The sequence below is a fragment of the Carcharhinus amblyrhynchos genome, chromosome 29 (assembly GCF_965287045.1).
Source record: "Carcharhinus amblyrhynchos chromosome 29, sCarAmb.v2.hapA, whole genome shotgun sequence".
NCBI classification, from domain to species: Eukaryota; Metazoa; Chordata; class Chondrichthyes; order Carcharhiniformes; family Carcharhinidae; genus Carcharhinus; species Carcharhinus amblyrhynchos.
The window spans coordinates 17579945-17597887 of NC_137352.1; the positions used below are offsets into that span (position 1 = coordinate 17579945).

Genomic DNA, 17943 nt, shown 5'->3' on the forward strand with positions numbered 1-17943 from the left:
TGGTGGCGGATGAGGCTTGCAGAATGGCATTCTCCATTGGCCTCGGGTCGATGAGGTGGTAAAATTCTGGTACATGTTATGGAATGATGGATAAAATTAGCATTATCAATCTGAATCTTAGCCACAACACTTTGCAGAGCACACTGTTTCGAAGTTGTGGTTTCTAATAAGTACAGAAAAAAATTAGTGGTCCGATTATCCTTGTCCGCTCTCAGGCACACCCCATAAGAGTCAGTAAATATTCAATTATTATACATGAAACTTGGCATTGTCCCGGGAGTAGCATTCTGTCTGTTCTCATAGCTAGAAAGAAATACATATCATTCGGATGAATTTCAACTACTGCTTTGAAATTTTTTTTTCTGAAATGCCAAGTTAATTTGCTTAAAAAAGTATATTATCCTCAAAATACCACGCTGTTCATTGAACACTGAAAGTTTACCATTCTTGCACAACCTGGTAGTACTTTCAATGTGTCATTCCCATAATTAACAGAAAATAAATCAGAAACAGAGACTTTAAGCATGAGTCAACCTAACCAGCGGCTAGCACTGCTGCTTCACCTCGCCAGGGACCCAGGTTTAATTCCCGGCTTGAGTCACTGTCTGTGCAGGGTCTGCATGTTCTCCCCGTGTCTGTGTGGGTTTCCTCCAGGTGCTCTGGTTTCCTCCCACAGTCTGAAAGACATGCCGGTTAGGTGCAGTAGTCATGCTAAATTTTCCCTCAGGGTACACGAACAGGGACCGGAATGGGGCAACTAGGGGATTTTCACAATAACTTCATTGCATTGTTCATGTAAGCCTACTTGTGATAATAATAAATAAACCTTAACTTTAACCTTATATGGTGACTAGTTACTTGATCATTTGTAAAACAGTTTTTTATAATATGTAAATATATACACACATTTCATATATGCATATTTCACCATAAAGCTCAGATAGGGTAAGCAAAATGATCCAAATTCATTTACCTGTTTCAATATATGTATATGTGTTTTAAAAAGTAACTAAGTGTAGGGGATTAGAATGAAAAAGCCCTTTCATTAATAAATGACAAGCCCAGTCAGAAATAAATTGTAGCATTTTAAAGGTGGAAAATACAACATCTGGAGTAGCATATCCCTTATTTTCTCTTAAAATATACAAGTCTTTCAGCAACACCATCACATGTGAAAGTCTGCCTGGTATTTTAAGCTTCCAATGTTTTAAATGCTATCAATAGTAACCTTTTCCCCATTATAATCTGTATAGAAAAGGTTAGTTTGGTTAATTTTAGTGACTATTTTGTAAACTCGCTCTCAGTGCTTGTTAAGAGAGTTAGAGAGTTTGGCTACAGGTAAGTAGCCATACCTTTAGCGTCACGGGCCGTGTCCATGAAGCCTGGAGAAAACAAACATGAAACAAAAGTACTTTAGATATGTTAAGAATGAACATGCACAGCCAGCTACATGTGTTACATTTAAAGATGCTTTGTGCAGGCAATAACGTCTATAAAGGAGATGCAAATACAGTGGAACCTCATTACTAAAAAAGAAAGGTGATAAGTCCTCACCACAAAGTTTTTTTCCCTTGGTCTTGGCAGTAATTCCATTAAGATCAGTAAAGATGCCCAAACCTTGGAAAATAAATAGCGTGTGCAATAACTAAGCTCAACTGCAGTAACAAAAAGTTTATTTAACATTTGAAATTCAGTTAGTTTTCAAAAAAAAGATTTTATAGGATTTTGCAACAATATATTTTTAATAATCAAAAGAAATTAAGCTGCTTCCACAGTTGTTAGAATTTGTCACATAATGTACACATGGGGCGCGATCTGATTGACTGTTCATACCATGCTTCCACTGCAGCAAAATCAGAGAATTTGGCGCCCAGCCAAATTTCCATTCACTGCACTGGGATGAGCTCTGATGAAGAGTCATCCAGACTCAAAATACTGGCTCTTTTCTCTCTCCACAGATGCTATCAGACTTGCTGAGATTTTCCAGCAATTTCTGCTTTTGTTTCAGGTTCCGGTATCCACAATATTTTGCTTTTGTCTTAGTGGGAAAATCCTGTCGGCATGAACGGTCATAACACTCTGGCAGTGAATTTTCCTTCCAAATCCCTCTGCAGAACTACATACTGGGACAGATGATGTAATTCGAAGGCAAGCCCTTGATTGTTAAGCAGAAGCTACAAAATGGGCTGAAAGTGACGGTTAATATAAGGTCAGGCAATTTACTGGCATTCTTTTTTGGACATGCCAAGAGTGCTAGGAACGCAATAATATGCGTCAGCCACCAGTGAAAGGCTGTTGGCTGACAACTACATAGCAGCCATTTTCCAAGGGAAACAAATTAGGTGAGGAGGAAGAACAGCAATCATTGGGGTGGGGGGATGGGGTGGCTTATGAGTGTCAGAGATGTCACTGTAAAAACGCAGAGTTTTCTGAATTTCCTTTCATGTTTATACAACTGCTTTCCTTCATCATCCAAACCTAATGTAGATGAAAGGTGGAGGGCTAATGAGCTGAGAACACAACAGGTAGTCAGCCCCATGCACTGCAGCATGCTTTGCATCTTGGGCATTTGAGAAGCTTCAAGTGTGTTATTTTCTGCACAGCAACATATTGGGCAACTCGTCATCGAATTCTTGTCCTCGCAATCCAAATATAGTTTACATACAATGTTAAAGTGAATTTTGCTACCTCCAAAGAAGAATCAGCTAGAAACCACAAACTATACAAATTATTTAGCAGCTTCTACTTTTCTTGATCATAAAGACAGACATGAAAACATACACCTACCAATGTTAATCTACTTTAGTGTTCTGGGAAAACTAGTGTGAAGGCTTTTTAAAACATTTTGTTTTAATTCACTCATGGGACGTGGACATCGCAGGCTAGCCAACATTTATTACCCATCCCGAGTTGCCCGAGGGCAGTTGACAGTTAATCACATAAATTGCTGTAACTCTAGAACATAGAACATTACAGCGCAGTACAGGCCCTTTGGCCCTCAATGTTGCGCCGACCTGTGGAACCAATCTAAAGCCCATCTAACCTACACTATTCCAATATTATCCATATCTTTATCCAATGGCCATTTAAATGTCCTTAATGTTGCCAAATCTATTACTGTTGCAGGCAGGGCATTCCACACTCTTGCTACTCTCTGGAGTCACACGTTGGCCAGACCAGGTAAGGACAGCAGATTTCCCTCCCTAAAAGACATTAGTGATGGTTTCATGGTCATCATTAGATTCCTAATTCCAGATATTTTTTATTGAATTCAAGTTCTGCCATCTGCCACGTTGGGATTCAAACCCAGATTTCCAGAACATTAGCTGAGTTTCTGGATTAAATAGTCTAGCGATAATACCATTAGGCCACTGCTTCCCCCTAAGGCTGTTGTGATGGCCACTTTAACTGATTTTGTGCTATGTTATCATCAGTTACAAACTGTTCAGTTGGAGCTTTATTCAAAAGTTCAAGTTACTAATTTTTTGGATTGCTTAAAAACACTTGTCAAACCAATGCATACAGTTGGTGGCCAGGCAAACTGCAACACTCATTTCTGCCTAGGTCAATGCGTGAACGTTTGCTATTTGGAACCATGGGATAAAAACAGCTTTTGTGTTTCCCCAGCCAATTTCCTTTCAGTACAGCTAGTAGAAAATCTGCTTTCATTCGCTCAAGGGAAAATCAGAACTGATATTTCAACGGGGCTGAGTTAGGGACCATAATAAACAAGCTATTCAAGTTATTACAATCTCAGTGTTTTAAGCAATGGGAAAAGTAATCTATAAGAAAACTAATGTCTAGCAACACATTAGTGCCTATCGAGACAGTAGATGAAGTTTTTTTTTGGCAATACAATGAAGTGCTATTTATCAGCACACAAGTAAGCATGGGGACAATTTCACTGGGGGGGGGGCGATGGTGAGGAAATTTGGGCACGGTATTCAATGAGTAGCCAATCCACTGCAGCCAGTTTACCACACCAAATGAAAATTATTTTCTTTCCCCATGGATTATCCAAATTTGGAAGGTGTGCTTCACACCAAACATTTACTGTGGACATCTATAAATAAACAAAACACTACTTTATATGTGCCCATGCACTCGAGTGGTGCAGAGCCACTCACTGCTGAAGTGTGCAATTCCCATTAATTGTTTCTGTCACTGCGGAACATCAGGCTAAAGATTCAAAAGAGCCCCCGTCTTCGCAGAAACTGGTGGTCTTTGGTCAAATCTAACACATTTAAATTAAGTCACAGGGATGCAGATCCCTGAAATAAGCAATTCCTGAGTGAGCAATTTTGTCAGTGGCAATGAGGCTACACATCAACCAATCACAATGCACCCAGAATAATGAACCGCTAATGCTTCTCAAGCAACTAACCAGCCATGCAAACACCATAAATGTCAAAAAACTTTGTACATCAAGCTGTTGGATTCGTGCGTAGCAAATCTCAATTTGCCCCCAAGGCATTGCTTATGTTGATCCTGGCATTTCTATTCCGAAATCGTACAAGAACGATATGTTTTGACACTGGCAGCAGCGTTATCAACTCACTTTCTGATATTTTAATTTTTAAGCTGCATCATCTACCAGTTAGCAAAACCGTTACTTCCATTTCAGCTGAAAGTAATGAGTAATGGTACCTTTTAGGGAACACTGTACCACTGCAAATTAAAAGAAAGCTTCATACAGTTTGGAAAATGTTGAACTTATTGTTGTCCTGATTAATGATATCTGGTCACAAGAACGAAAAAATGGGAGTAGGAGCAGTCCACATGGTCTCTCCAGCTCTGACAAAGGTCCTCTAGATTTGAAACGTTGGCTCTATTCTCTCTCCACAGATGCTGTCAGTCCCGCTGGGATTTTCCAGCATTTTCTGTTTTTGTCTCAGATTCCAGCATCCGCAGTATTTTGCCTTTAACATTGTCCCTCAAACCTACTTTGCCATTTAATAAGATGATAGCTGAACGTTTCCATCAGCTCCACTTTCCTGCCTCATCTCCATATCCCTTGATCTATCTAGCGAAAAAAAAAAGAACTATCAATCCTTGGTCATGAATATAATCAAGAATTGAGCAACCACAGTTGAATCTTATCCTGAGATGCTCACACTCGGTTCTAGAATCTCCAGTGAGGGCAAACAATTTCACAGCACCCATTCTGTCAACCCCATTTTAGTAAGAGTACCTCTCGTTCTTCTAAATACCGCACACTATTGAACTACTCTGCTCACTCCCTCCTTGGTGATTCTTAGATGAGTTGAAAACAGAAAATGTTGGAAAATCTCAGCATGTCTGACAGCATCTGTGGAGAGAGAACAGAGCCAATGTTTTGAGTCTGGATGACTCAACAAAGAGTCATCCTGACTTAAAATGTTAGCTGTATTCTCTCCCCACAGATGCTGTCTGATCTGTTGTGATTTTCCAGCATTTTCTATTTCTGTTTCAGATTCCAGCATCCACAGTATTTTGCCTTTATTTCAGATGAGAGGGTTGTGCAATCTAGTGACCCTTCACTGGACCTCCCTTATGGCAAGTATATTCTTCCTTTGGTATGCAGACTAAACATACACAGTACTCCAAAGTTCAATCTCACCAAAGTTCTATATGATGGCAGCAAGACTTAACTTGCTTTTATGCTTCAACTTCTTTGCAACAAAGAGGAGCATACCATTTGACTTCCTAACTGCTCGCTCAATCAGTTTCTCAACCTTCTGTGAATTGTGTACTGGGATATCTCCTCCTTCATTATCAACTATTTGCCCAATCACTGAACTTGTCTAATTGTCCTCCTCGCAGATTACTTTGCCACCACAAACTTGGATGTATTAGATATCCAATTGGATTGGATATTGCGGCATGGTGGTACAGTGGGCACTGCTGCCTATTGTGGCCTTGGGTGACAGTCTGCGCGGAGTTTGAACATTGTACCAGTGTCCCAAGTGAGTTTCCTCCGGGTGCTCCAGTTTGTTTCCACAGTCCAGTTTCCTCTCACAGTCCAAAGTTGCACAAATCAGGTGGATTGGCCATGGTAAACTGCCTGCTTAGTGTCCAAAGAAATGTAGACTTGGGGGGGGATTAGCTATGGTAAATGTGCAAAGTTACGGAGATAGGGCAGGGGAAAGAGCCTGGATGAGATGCTCTTTCGAAGAGTTGGTGCAGACCTGATGGGCCAAATGGCCTCCTTCTGCACTGTAGGGGATTCTATGATTATACTCAATCTCCTCTTAAGTCAGGCATCAACATATGTTGTATATAACTGAGGCTGAAGATTGGATTCTTGCAGCATAATCACTCCAGGAGCTTTAAAACCTTTGACTTATAAATCATACTGTTAGTCTTTAACTCCTCTAAAATAAACTCATATATAAATGAACATGAACTTCAAAGTACTTTAGTGCTGCATCAGCCTAGTCGGAAGAAAGACTTGGTTCACAGGTCTCCATTCCAGTGAGAAGGTATTCTTTCATTCTAACCTTCGAAGAATATTTCCTCAACGATTATTCTCTTACGAAAATATGTATTTTCACTAATTTTCCGTCCATTTTAGAAAGGATGCATTTGCACCAGTCACTGGTTTTGTGTCCAGATATACAGTATACAATTAATTTAATTTTTAAATGCAAAGTAATAAGAACTCAGACTGACAAATTGAATTAAATTTAAATCCTTAAGCTTGGGGCTTGTAACCCGGCTGCATTAAGAATTCCTCAGAGCAAATCTTATCAACAGAGTGAGTGATACTGAAGGTGGCAGCACACATAAAACTCAGCCAGAATCTAAATCACAGCCATATCCTGGTTCGGAGGCTAAGGGCCTGATTTAAAAAGTGAAAATCACCACAGGTGCATTCAGGATTTTAACCTAGAAAGATTCAGGGTTGTAAACCATGCTGTTATAGTATACAATATGGGTGGCACAGTGGTTAGCACTGCTGCCTCACAGTACCAAGGATCCGGATTCAATTCCAAGCTTGGGTAATCGTCTCTCCAGAATTTTACTGTCCCATCCGCCACAAAAACCAGAGTGGGCAAGAAGCGGACAACAGGAAGGTCTATTGATCTTGGATGGGATTTTAGTTTCATGATAAGCACGACCGTAAAATTCTGCCCTGTGTGTGGAGCTCACACATTCTCACCATGTCTGTGTGGGTTTTCTCCGGGTGCTCCGGTGTCCCTCCACAGTGTGTGGATTAGGTGGACTGTCCATGCTAAATTGCCCCTTGTCACAAGTAGGCTTACATTAACACTGCAATCAAGCTACTTTGAAAATCCCCTAGTCGCCACACACTCTAACATCTGTTTGGGTACACTAAGGAAGAACTTAGAGTGGCCAATGCACCTACCCAGCACGTTTTTTGGACTGTGGGAGGAAACCGGAGCACCTGGGCGAAACCCACACAGACACAGGGAGGATGTGCAGACTCCATACAGACAGTAACCCAAGCTGGGAATTGAACTGGGAACTGGGCCCCGGCACTGTGAGGCAGCAGTGATAACAACTGTATCACCAGTTGTACAACTTTGGAACTCTGCCTCAGGAGGGGGTGAAAGTGGGGTCATTTCTTTTAAAGTTTATTTATTAGTCACGTTAACACTGCAATGAAATGACTGTGAAAATTCCCTAGTTGCCACACTCTAGCGCCTGTTCGGGTACACTGAGGGCAAATTTAGCATGGCCAATGCACCTAATCATTTCCTGGCAGAGGTTGATAACTTCTTGTTAGGCAAAATAATCAAAGGGGTAGAGGTGAATATGGAATTCAAAATGTGTCCCAAAATGTGTAGATTAGAAGGGTTAGCAGGGTAAATATGTAGGATTACAGGAATAGGGCCCGGGTGAGGGGTTGGAATGGCTCAGATGCTCTGCTGGAGAGTCAGTGTAAACTTGACAGATCAAACGGCCTCCTTCTACACTGTAGGAATTCTATGATTCTACAATAGTAGAGATTCATCAAAGTTTCATATCTAAAAATTGACCATGATATTGTTTAATTAGAAAATTTAATCTTGGAGCAGTTTGCAATTTCACCAGTCAGCAAGTCAATGGAAAGGGAAATTGAGCTGGGTGTACAGAGGCCAGCCGATTCTCTACCATTACTTTCTGCCTGGTGGGAAAATTTAAAACCTTCCCTTTCAATTCACTTAAAAAAAGTTATTTATTATTTCTTCCATTTTATTCTTTTTTTATTCATGCAGCAAGGGTCTAGTTAAATTAATGCTTCATTCTTGATTTCTGTGAAATACCCAGAAGAATAATAAACCAGCTGAAAATGGGGGCAGTGAGCAGAAAAAAAATCCACAAAATACAAAAGGAGAGAAGCAATTAATGGTAACTTCACATTATAGGACAGAATGGCTCTGCAGCAATTATCCTAAACTAGATTTTCCTCTACCCCCAGAGATCACGGGATAGAGACTCACAGATGTGATCCACCCAATTTCGAAAGGTCCGATGTAACAGCTTGAAAGATAAACATAATTAAATATCCCTGCAACATTTTGTGCTGTGCTGGGAAGCATGGTTTTAGTTTGTTAACAATTTTTTAATTGATCAAACCAATCTCACCTTTCAGACTTTAAACACAAAATTACACTGTACAGAATCACCCCTTTCCTGCTATTTTAATAAATATTTTAGTTACGGTTCCCCTGCTATATTAGCAGGGAAAGGAGCTTGATATAAACAAGTTTTATATGGTAATACTTTAGAATATCATTTTCCTATTTCAATTCTTTGGCCTTGCTGGCTCCTCTAAAGGAAGCCATCAGCTGGTTATAAATGACCAAAGGAATTCCTTTTGGCTTCCATCAAATCCTCCAGTCCTTCTTTAAACTTTTATCTCTTATCGAAAGGATTTCCTCTGTGCACTATTTGTGGCAATATCATCAACACATTCTTTGCTAGGCAATTTATGATTTTTCTACAAGTAGCAATCTATCTTTTATCAAATTCTATATTAAATGTTACTCCTTTTCAATCGAGGTTCTATCTTCATGAGATTTTGACTCTAAAACAATACACCAGATGATGAATTCAAACTCCTAAGAAGAAACAGCTATTTTCCAAAATATGGATAAACTAGTTTCTACAGCATTCTATGAGAAAAAGTAATAAGAGGGCAAATGAAAAATTGTACACATTTTTTCATATCAAGATTTAAATAATTTCTGTGTGAAATGAGTAGAATTGAAAAGGAAAGGTCGAATAAAGATTTGTTTAGATTTTTTTCTAGCCACATTAGGATTGGTGCTCATACCACAAACAGAAAGGGAAAATGCACAGCAATTACCAATGATTTATGTGGCAAGTTTCAGAAGCACAACAGCATTCATTTCACACACTTGTTTCATTACAAACAATATTGCAGAACCAATTTCTACCACTGGATTTAAACAGATGAAAGGATATGGGATGGTAACAAAAATTACACGCAATCAGTTAATTACAAAACACAAGATGAACATCAAGTCCAAGCAACAAAAGGCAGATGATTAAAGACAAGCTCCACTTTCCTCATTCTCTCAGCAAAATCAGTCTCCGACTGAAATCAAATGTGTTTTAATTTTAGCATATGAGAAGACAAGCAATGTACAGACCAGACAGACAGCGCAGTGGTGTGCAAAGGAAGTGGAGTGAGTGTGCATAGCCAGTATGATACAACTTATTCTTAAAAAAGCCTTTCTCAGTCCTCGGAGTTTAAACTCAGATGCTGATAAGGGCAAGAAGTGATTTTTACTGACTGCATGCAGTAAGAATGATACGCAGTTTTCAGCCCAATTGGTCCAGAGCAACACATCATTTTGACAGCTTCTCTTTTCTTACTTGTTAAAAAGCAAGTTTCAAAATCTGTGGCTATTTTCCCAAAATTGGGACTTGTCCATCACCAGCTTCAGCTAACAACTGAAATGAAATCACCAGCCATGCTGGCTAGAAGATCACAAAAGGGCTTTAAAAAAAAGTTGTCAAAAGCTGAACCCTGTCATCTTTGTATGGAACTTCATCATCAACGAGTCTAACATACAGGATAAAAGAGGATCACTGTAGATTTTTCTACGTCTCAATGTTTCATTTTGAAAAAAATGGGACAGTGGACTAAAATACTCTGTTATTTCAACATTTCTAGCCTATAAGTGCAATCCTGTAGATTCGATTACTGACTTCAGAAAATTCCTTGGTTTCTGCAACTAGAAGGAATTCCGGCATGTTTAAAATTGTCAGCAAGCTGTAGCACTCCTCAGAATTACACCAAAAATTGTCAAGCAACTTCACAAAATAAGAGTTGCTGAACATTCTCAAATGTAATAGACTGAATGGCAATGGGCCCGAATTTTTAAAATGTAAGTACAGCAAGGATTATGGACTGGAAAAAACTAATTAAGTGCCTGAGAATTACAGCAATGGCAGTTAAATATATTAAACTGAAGACCACAATGTGGATTTTAGGTAACTACAAATTTGCTACCATATTTAAATCCAATTGGCCCAACACTAACCAATAGCCAAATACACATCAAAGGCGCTGAGGTGGCTTCAGGTTGAGCCCTAACATCAGGATCACAAGTCAAACCATGCGCCCATGTTCACAGATAAATATTCAAGTTTCTGGTTATTAAAGCTCATTTCCAATACTGTCTATTTTCTACTAAGTGTCTTGCACGGCAGCAGTTATTGTTCCAGGAGAATTACTTGCAGCTGGCATTGTTTCCAAAATAGAAGCTGTTAACATTTGAGAATGCGCCCATTGTATACCAAAGTAGAACATTGTTCAACATGTGCCAGCTTTTAAATTCCACTTTACAATAATTATGTAAAGTACATGCTAATTTTACTGGTGGAAGAAGAACTTTGCATACTAGAAATACATAGTTCACCAGAGTGATCGTGCATGACACTTATTTTGTTAATTTGATAGCAAGAATGTGTATTTTTGTCTAATTATATTTCTCAGGAATCTCATGGTCATTTTTTACCATCTTTGTTATCCCTGTTAATTAAAACTTAACATTAATGAAATTCAAATGCATTAACAGCAAACATCTAATTACGGTGATGATTCTTTATTAAATCACTATGGCATTTGCTTTTGTTCACAAAGAGTATTAGGTTGAAAAAACAAAACTGTATTAATGAAATGTAGCCCCCAACTCCTCTAATTTGGCTTTGAAGTTCCAGGGCGGAATAAGAACACACAAACAGTTCTTAAATGTCTGAAATTCTCACTTCCAAACATAGTGAGGAGAGAAGCTTTGTACGAATCCAGCAAGGGCTCATACATTAGTACCCTTAATTTCAAGCATTGCATTTGTTTAGAAGTAATGGACAAGAAAGGTTTTTATTTACTCGGTGATGCATCGTGAATGGTTACAAAGCCTTGGAGAGCTGTGGATGTTTGTGACCCAAATTTGATTCATCTTCCTGCTTTTGTTTATCAGACTGTATTAAGAAGCAATGATAACGAGCATATTTCACTGCTGAAATTCAAAATTACAATTAAATGACAATTAAGGGCAAATATTTGCTCTGAGTATGCTAGATGTAGCACAGTCAAACTTTTCATACATGTGTTCATGGAATGTGAACATTGCTGGCAAAGATTTTTTGTCCATTCTCACTGGCCTTCAGAAGATGGTGGTGAATGTATGATTTTACTACAACTAGAACAGAGAGGAAATCTTTACCCAACATAACTAAATATTTTTATGTTCATCTGCACATGGTGCGCTGAATTGTTCAACAAAATAACATGTCAGGATGCATACTTTGGACATCATTTAGTGTGATGATGTGGAATGACAATCCAGAAAATAACAAGTAATTAAGTGGGAAGAAGGTTTAACACACAAATAAGCAAACCTGGAGAGGATGAATGAGGGTGACTTATGCATGCAACATCCCCTTCTTATAATTAACATCCCTTCCAAGCTTTCTAATGGAACACAAGTACATAAACTGATTACAGTGCTCCCACTTTCACTGAAGTTTGTAATCAATTGAAGGTGCCCCTTTTCCAACATAACGAATAAGGGGATGTTCATCATAAGCATTTGTGGTAGAAAGTGGCACAAGTTGCAACAGCTCATCAGGACGTGATCTTACATCATGCGTAATGCCTACTTTCAGACAATGGAATCACAAGACCTCTATGATCTACAAAGAAGATATACCATGAACCTAATGAAAGGGACTTGATTTCCATATGCTTGTCATATCATCAGAGCATATATTGAACAGGGAACACAATTCTGTTGGTGACTACCAATAATGATTGTATGTCATTATTCAATCTTAGCCCTGACTGAATGCTACACAGCACCAAGATCTTGATTGCAGGAACAAAATAATCTTGCTACTTTTTAATGGTAGTCTATTGTGAGGAGAAATGGGTTTTTTCCCATCAAATTAGTGAATTATTCTGTCCCTCCAACTGGACAACTTGTTATTATAGCCAACAATTTTGCCATCCTACTAGCAAACAATGAAAAAGTGTACATAGTTCTCCTGAAGCTTCAATTAACAAATGTCCCACATGGTCAGCTATTAAGTCAGACATTCAGAAGTTACCATGTTCCAGCATCAGTCTGTTCTAGGCCTGGTGATCTCCACTGGGGCAAACTCTTACGATTTGGCCTCTGCACCAACGGGTGTATGGCTTTACAGGAAGCAGGCAGAATCAGGGCCAAATCTACGGAAAGTAGTGATTCCAAGCAGCTGCAAGCTACAGTTCAGTCCCTTTAAACCCTCCTGGGGGCAGGCAGGCAACAAAGTGAACTTATCCACAATACTGGAAGCAAGCAAGAGACATTGGACTTAAAACTATTAACTACACTTAATGTTCGTGGTTAACTGGGTGTGATTAATGACATACAGATGATGAAATTTGCACTCATCTCCATTTGGGTGAAGGTGGTGCAATTTCATCCACATTTTGATCAAGCTAGATGACATTTATATTTTTCTACCTGTTCGCCATCCTTGTAAGTGTGGGTGCCTTTCATCCAAACGATGGTTGGGGTTGGGTCACCCTTAGCCTCACAGGTCAATTTAATTTGCTTTTCAAGCTCCACTGTAGTCTTGTTTTCTACGAATGTAATTTCAGGTTTCACTAAAAGACAAAAATAATTTGAGACCCTGGTTAGTGATACAGCTTCTACCAATTAACAAGGAACCATCATAAACTGAATGAAATTTTAGTTAGACGATTCAAAGCTTCAGTAATTAAAACGGGGGCCACAAAGTCCAAATTTCCAACCAAAACACAATTCAAACTAAATGAAATTGCCCTAATTGGGATCTCCCTGTCTATTCTCATACTCTGATCCAGAAATTTGTAGGAGGCCATTATTTGTGTCCCAGCTGTTCCCAAGTGGATTGACCTATACAACACAGCTGTTTAACAAAAGGAAAATGCAAATCACATTTCACAGTTGACAGCTTTCCAAGTGGGGAAATTCCAGGAATACGCAAGTATGAAGTGAAACAATTAGGTAATCATTATGTTCAGAAGCTTTTAAGTAACTGCATGTTACTAAATTTATTATGGGGGAAGCACTTTCAATTTAAAAGGCTCCCTGATGCTCTCTTTAATATTTATTAAAACTTCCTCGATGTTAGGAAAATTACTGATTTTTTTGCAGGCCACTGCACTGTCAGCTGGAGGCCCTCAAGTACTAGGCTGACATCAGGCATGAAGTTCTTCCATTCATTCTTTAGTTAGCTATGATTTACCCACGAGACTGAATGTCATAGGTTTAAGGCTTAGTCCAAGGATTTGAACACAAATTCTAGGCTGGCAATTCAATGTGATACTTTGGTTACCTCTGGTGGTGCCATCTTTTGGGTGACACATGAAACTGAGGCCTCATCTGTCCTCGCTGGTGGAGGTACAAGATCCCGTGGCACTATTTCTAAGAACAGCAAGGAAATAAGTGCCCTGGCTAATGTTTATCCCTCAATCAACATCACTAAAGCACAGATTATCTGCTTATTGCTGGCGCTTGTGTAATGTGTTGCTGTGCTTCAAACATTCAAAGAAAGAACAAAGAAAATTACATTACAGGAACAGGTCCTTAGGCCCTCCAAGCCTGTACAGACTATGCTGCCTGTCTGAACTAAAAACCCCTACCCTTCTGGGGACCATATCCCTCTATTCCCATCCTTCTCATCTATTTGTCAAGACGCCCCTTACCTTACGCCCCTGATTCATATAGTGACATCAGAAGTGTTTAACTAGCTGTAAGGTGCTCTGGACATCCAGAGCTGGCAGAAAGCACTATTAAATACAGGTCTCTTTTTTTCCCTCTTTCTTGAATGCTGATTTGAAGTGGCCAGCTGTAAAATCTCATCTTTGGTGCAGATGCAAAATTGGCAATAATGTACCATTATAGAACCTGACCAAAGTTAACGGAAAGAAAAGAATTATAATAAGGAGCGACTTATGAGGAGACACTGAGTAGACTGGGACTGTACCCATTGAAATTCAGAATAATGAGGGCAGATCTTATAGAAATGTATAACATTATGAAGGGAATAGATAAGATAGAAGCAGGGAAGTTGTTTCCACTTGTAGGTGAAACTAGAACTAGGGGGCATGGCCTCAAAAAAAGGGGGAGCAGATTTAGGACTGAGTTGAGGAGGAACTTCACACAAAGCGTTGTGAATCTGTGGAATTCTCTGATTGGTGAAGCATTTGAAGCTACCTCATTGAATGTTTTTTTGGCCAGGATAGATAAATTTTTGAACAGTAAAGGAATTAAAGGTTATGGTGAGTGGGCAGGCAAGTGGGGTTGAGTCCACGAAAAGATCAGCTATGATTTTATTGAATGGCGGAGCAGGCTCGAGGGGCTAGATGGCTAATCCTGCTCCTAGTTCTTATGTTCTTATAAAGTGTGAATAATGGACAGCTGAACTGTGACCACTTTCTTTGTGCCACCACCCAAGTTGAAAATCATCCCCTCTGTGGCCTAACTTGACTCATCTCAGATAAGATTCTAAAATGAACCTCAGTCTAGGTAAGTGAGTGGGAACTAACCAACAGCTCTTGTATCAGCTTCGGCTCAGTGGTTATACTCTTGGATCTGAGCCAGAAGGCTCTGCACTCAAACCTCACTCAAGAACTTGACCACATAACTTTGTTCACTATTGGGTGGTGGAGGGTGATGTCTTTCAGGTAATGTCACATAGCAACCATACTGGCCTTCTCTGGAGGGTGCAATGACATTATCTGAGCAAAACAGAGGATTGATTGTTAATATAAATTCAGAGATAAATTCCCAGATCTGGCACATCCAGTCACAAAATAGTGGTATATATTGGGATTTGAGGTATATGTTGTTCCATCTCTTCAGATTAATTAAATTGACTAATTAAAATTAACATTAAAATCGAGCAGGACACAAGTATTGGTATCTGTACCTGAAATTTTGATTTCTGCCAAGCTGTGGTAGGTACATTAAATCATAAGCTTTATCCCAAAGATGACTTGTAAACTATTCTCTATAAAACATTCCCTTTGTTTAATAGGTGGTGAATGAACACCAAGTTCTGTTATATAATTGAAATGCATTCCAAGTTTATCTTTAAAAATCATATAGTAAAATGCTTTATAAATAAAACTACATAAACTTAAAGGAGTGGTTTGAGATAAAATGCTTATTAATGGCTTTTTTCATGGACAGTGGGAGTTATTGATGACACGTTGACTCATGACCCTGGCAGGGGAGAGTCAATGGTCATGGCAGCCAATGAGGTTTAACTGAGGCGTCACCTGATGTAATTTTTCAAAGGCATCTCGGCCTTTTGGCAAAGATGAAGTGTCAGAACAAGCCCAAGAAAGGGTGCAATGCCTCATCCTGTCAGCTTGGATCTTGTTTGTTTTTCTTGTGGGGATCATGAATTGGATTCAATTTGATTTTTCTGGATGGAATAAAAATTAAAAGAAAAACACTGGTGACACAACCATCAGTCTGACTGCAGTTTATAACATGCGCAGGGCGAAAACAGCTAACTCTTCAGGTTGACGGACCCGTCATTGCCCTGAAACATCAACTCAGCTTCTCTCCACAAGAGGTTGCCTGACCTGCTGACCGTTTCCAGCATTTTCTGTTTTCACTTCGGACGTCGAATATTAATTTTTTTATTCATTCGAGGGATCTGGGTTTACACTGCTGACGAGGGCAGCATTCGTTGCCAATCACTGCATTTGCAGCGTTTCGTTCTTATGTTTGTGATTTTTAAATCAGGTGTGCTTGCAAACAAATAGAAGGTAAAACTTGCCGAACAGAAAAGCTTCTTTAAATGCCACACTGGGCTGCTCAAATGAATAAGGGGTAAAACAAATCTCAATCCCTGGACTTGTCAATGCTTCAGTTAGCAGAACATTCTTCCACTAGATGGTGCCTTGGTATTTCCGAAGCTCACCTTGGATCTCTGGTGGTAGAGGGCAGTAATAAAGATGCTTATTTCAATGTACTAGTTAAAATGCCTGAAAGCCTTAAATGCTTCTATCCTGGTGATGCACAAACCAATAGCTAAATAAAGGCATTCTTGTCTTTCAGGTCTGGGGGCATCCCTGGGCAGTTTGGCCTTTGGCTTGCTAAGTAGAGGCCCCGCAGATCCCAATGCATCACAGACTCCCAGTTAATTTTCTGATTTTTCACCATGAGGCAAGTTCCCTGCACTGCCAAGCAGTTGCTCTGGTTTGAAGGTGGAGGCTTCCCGCACTAGGCCTCAATTGTCTTTCTTTTCTTTAAATTCATTTTATGGGATGCTGGTGCTGCTGGCTGAACCAATGTTTAACACCCGTTCCTACTTGTCCTCCATTTCAGAGTCAAAAACACTGCTGAGGCTCTGGGGTCACATGTAGGCCAGACCAGGTAAGGACGGCTGATTTCCTTCCCTAATGGACATTAGTAAACTAGCGGGATTGTAAAAACAATTGACAATGGTTTCATGGCCATCATTAGACTTTTAATTTCAGATTTTTATTGAATTGGAATATCACCCTCTGCTGTGGTAGGATTTGAACCAGGTCTTGCCCTTGGTATCTGGATTACTAATCCAATGACAATACCACTATGTCACAGCATGAAAGAGAAGGGGACAACTATCATGCTGCCTGACAAAAATCTATTTACTTTTGTGCACCAAATTCTGCATGCTCCTGCTGGATTTTACATGTGACCGGACACAGGGCAGTTGCAGAGACCCCATCTTCATATTGTTGCATCAACTACACACTACTGCTGCAGGAGGCCCCTATGATACCATGGTCAAACCAGAAACTCCACTAATATTTTGGGGCCCTGGGTTCTAATCCCAGTACAGCAGACGGTGGAATTTGAATTCAATAAAAACACAATCTGGAATTAAGAATCTACTGATGACCATGAAACCATTGTCAATTGCCAAAAAAAACCCCATCTGGTTCACTAATGTCCTTTAGGGAAGGAAATCTGCTGTCCTTACCTGCTATGACCTAAATGTGACTCCAGAGCCACAGCAATGTGGTTGACTCTCAACTGCCCTCTGAACAAGGGCAACTAGGCATGGGCAATAAATGCCGACCTGCCAGCGGCACCCATATTCCGTGAATTAATAAAAAAAACTTTCACCCTTGTTCATCCTAATCCCGCTGGGAAATAGATGGGATGGAACCAGATGTTCTACCCTGATGTCAGTTTTGTGAAAATGTGACGAGCTTTACCGAAAACCCGGAGGGTGATCTCCAGCTCAGCATCTCCAGCCTTGTTCTGTGCAATACAGGTATAATCTCCATCATCCATTTTGCTAATTTTGCTTATTGTGAGTTCGGAACCGTCCGCATTCATCATGTATTTATCCCCATCTGCTTCAATTACCACATCATCTCTGAAAAAGAACACAGAAAATGAAATGTGTCAGACGAATGACTGCAAATCAGGGGATCTAAGAGAATAAATA

The 17943-nt window shown here is 39.7% G+C and overlaps 1 protein-coding gene across 17 annotated transcripts in view; it reads right to left on the minus strand.

Annotated features, from left to right (window-relative positions):
* The window catches only part of LOC145359853 (neural cell adhesion molecule 1-like), a 515972-nt gene that overhangs the window by 164624 nt on the left and 333405 nt on the right, over positions 1-17943 (minus strand). For 10 of the 17 annotated variants that reach the window (XM_080214661.1, XM_080214668.1, XM_080214660.1 and 7 more), the window contains exons 7-9: positions 17708-17871; positions 12966-13108; positions 1353-1382 (exon numbers count right to left, since the gene is read on the minus strand). In XM_080214661.1, the coding sequence (XP_080070787.1) occupies positions 1353-1382; positions 12966-13108; positions 17708-17871 (337 nt within the window). The remainder of the gene's footprint in view (positions 1-1352; positions 1383-12965; positions 13109-17707; positions 17872-17943) is intronic. The other 7 variants (XM_080214669.1, XM_080214666.1, XM_080214670.1 and 4 more) reach the window with 1 other exon arrangement.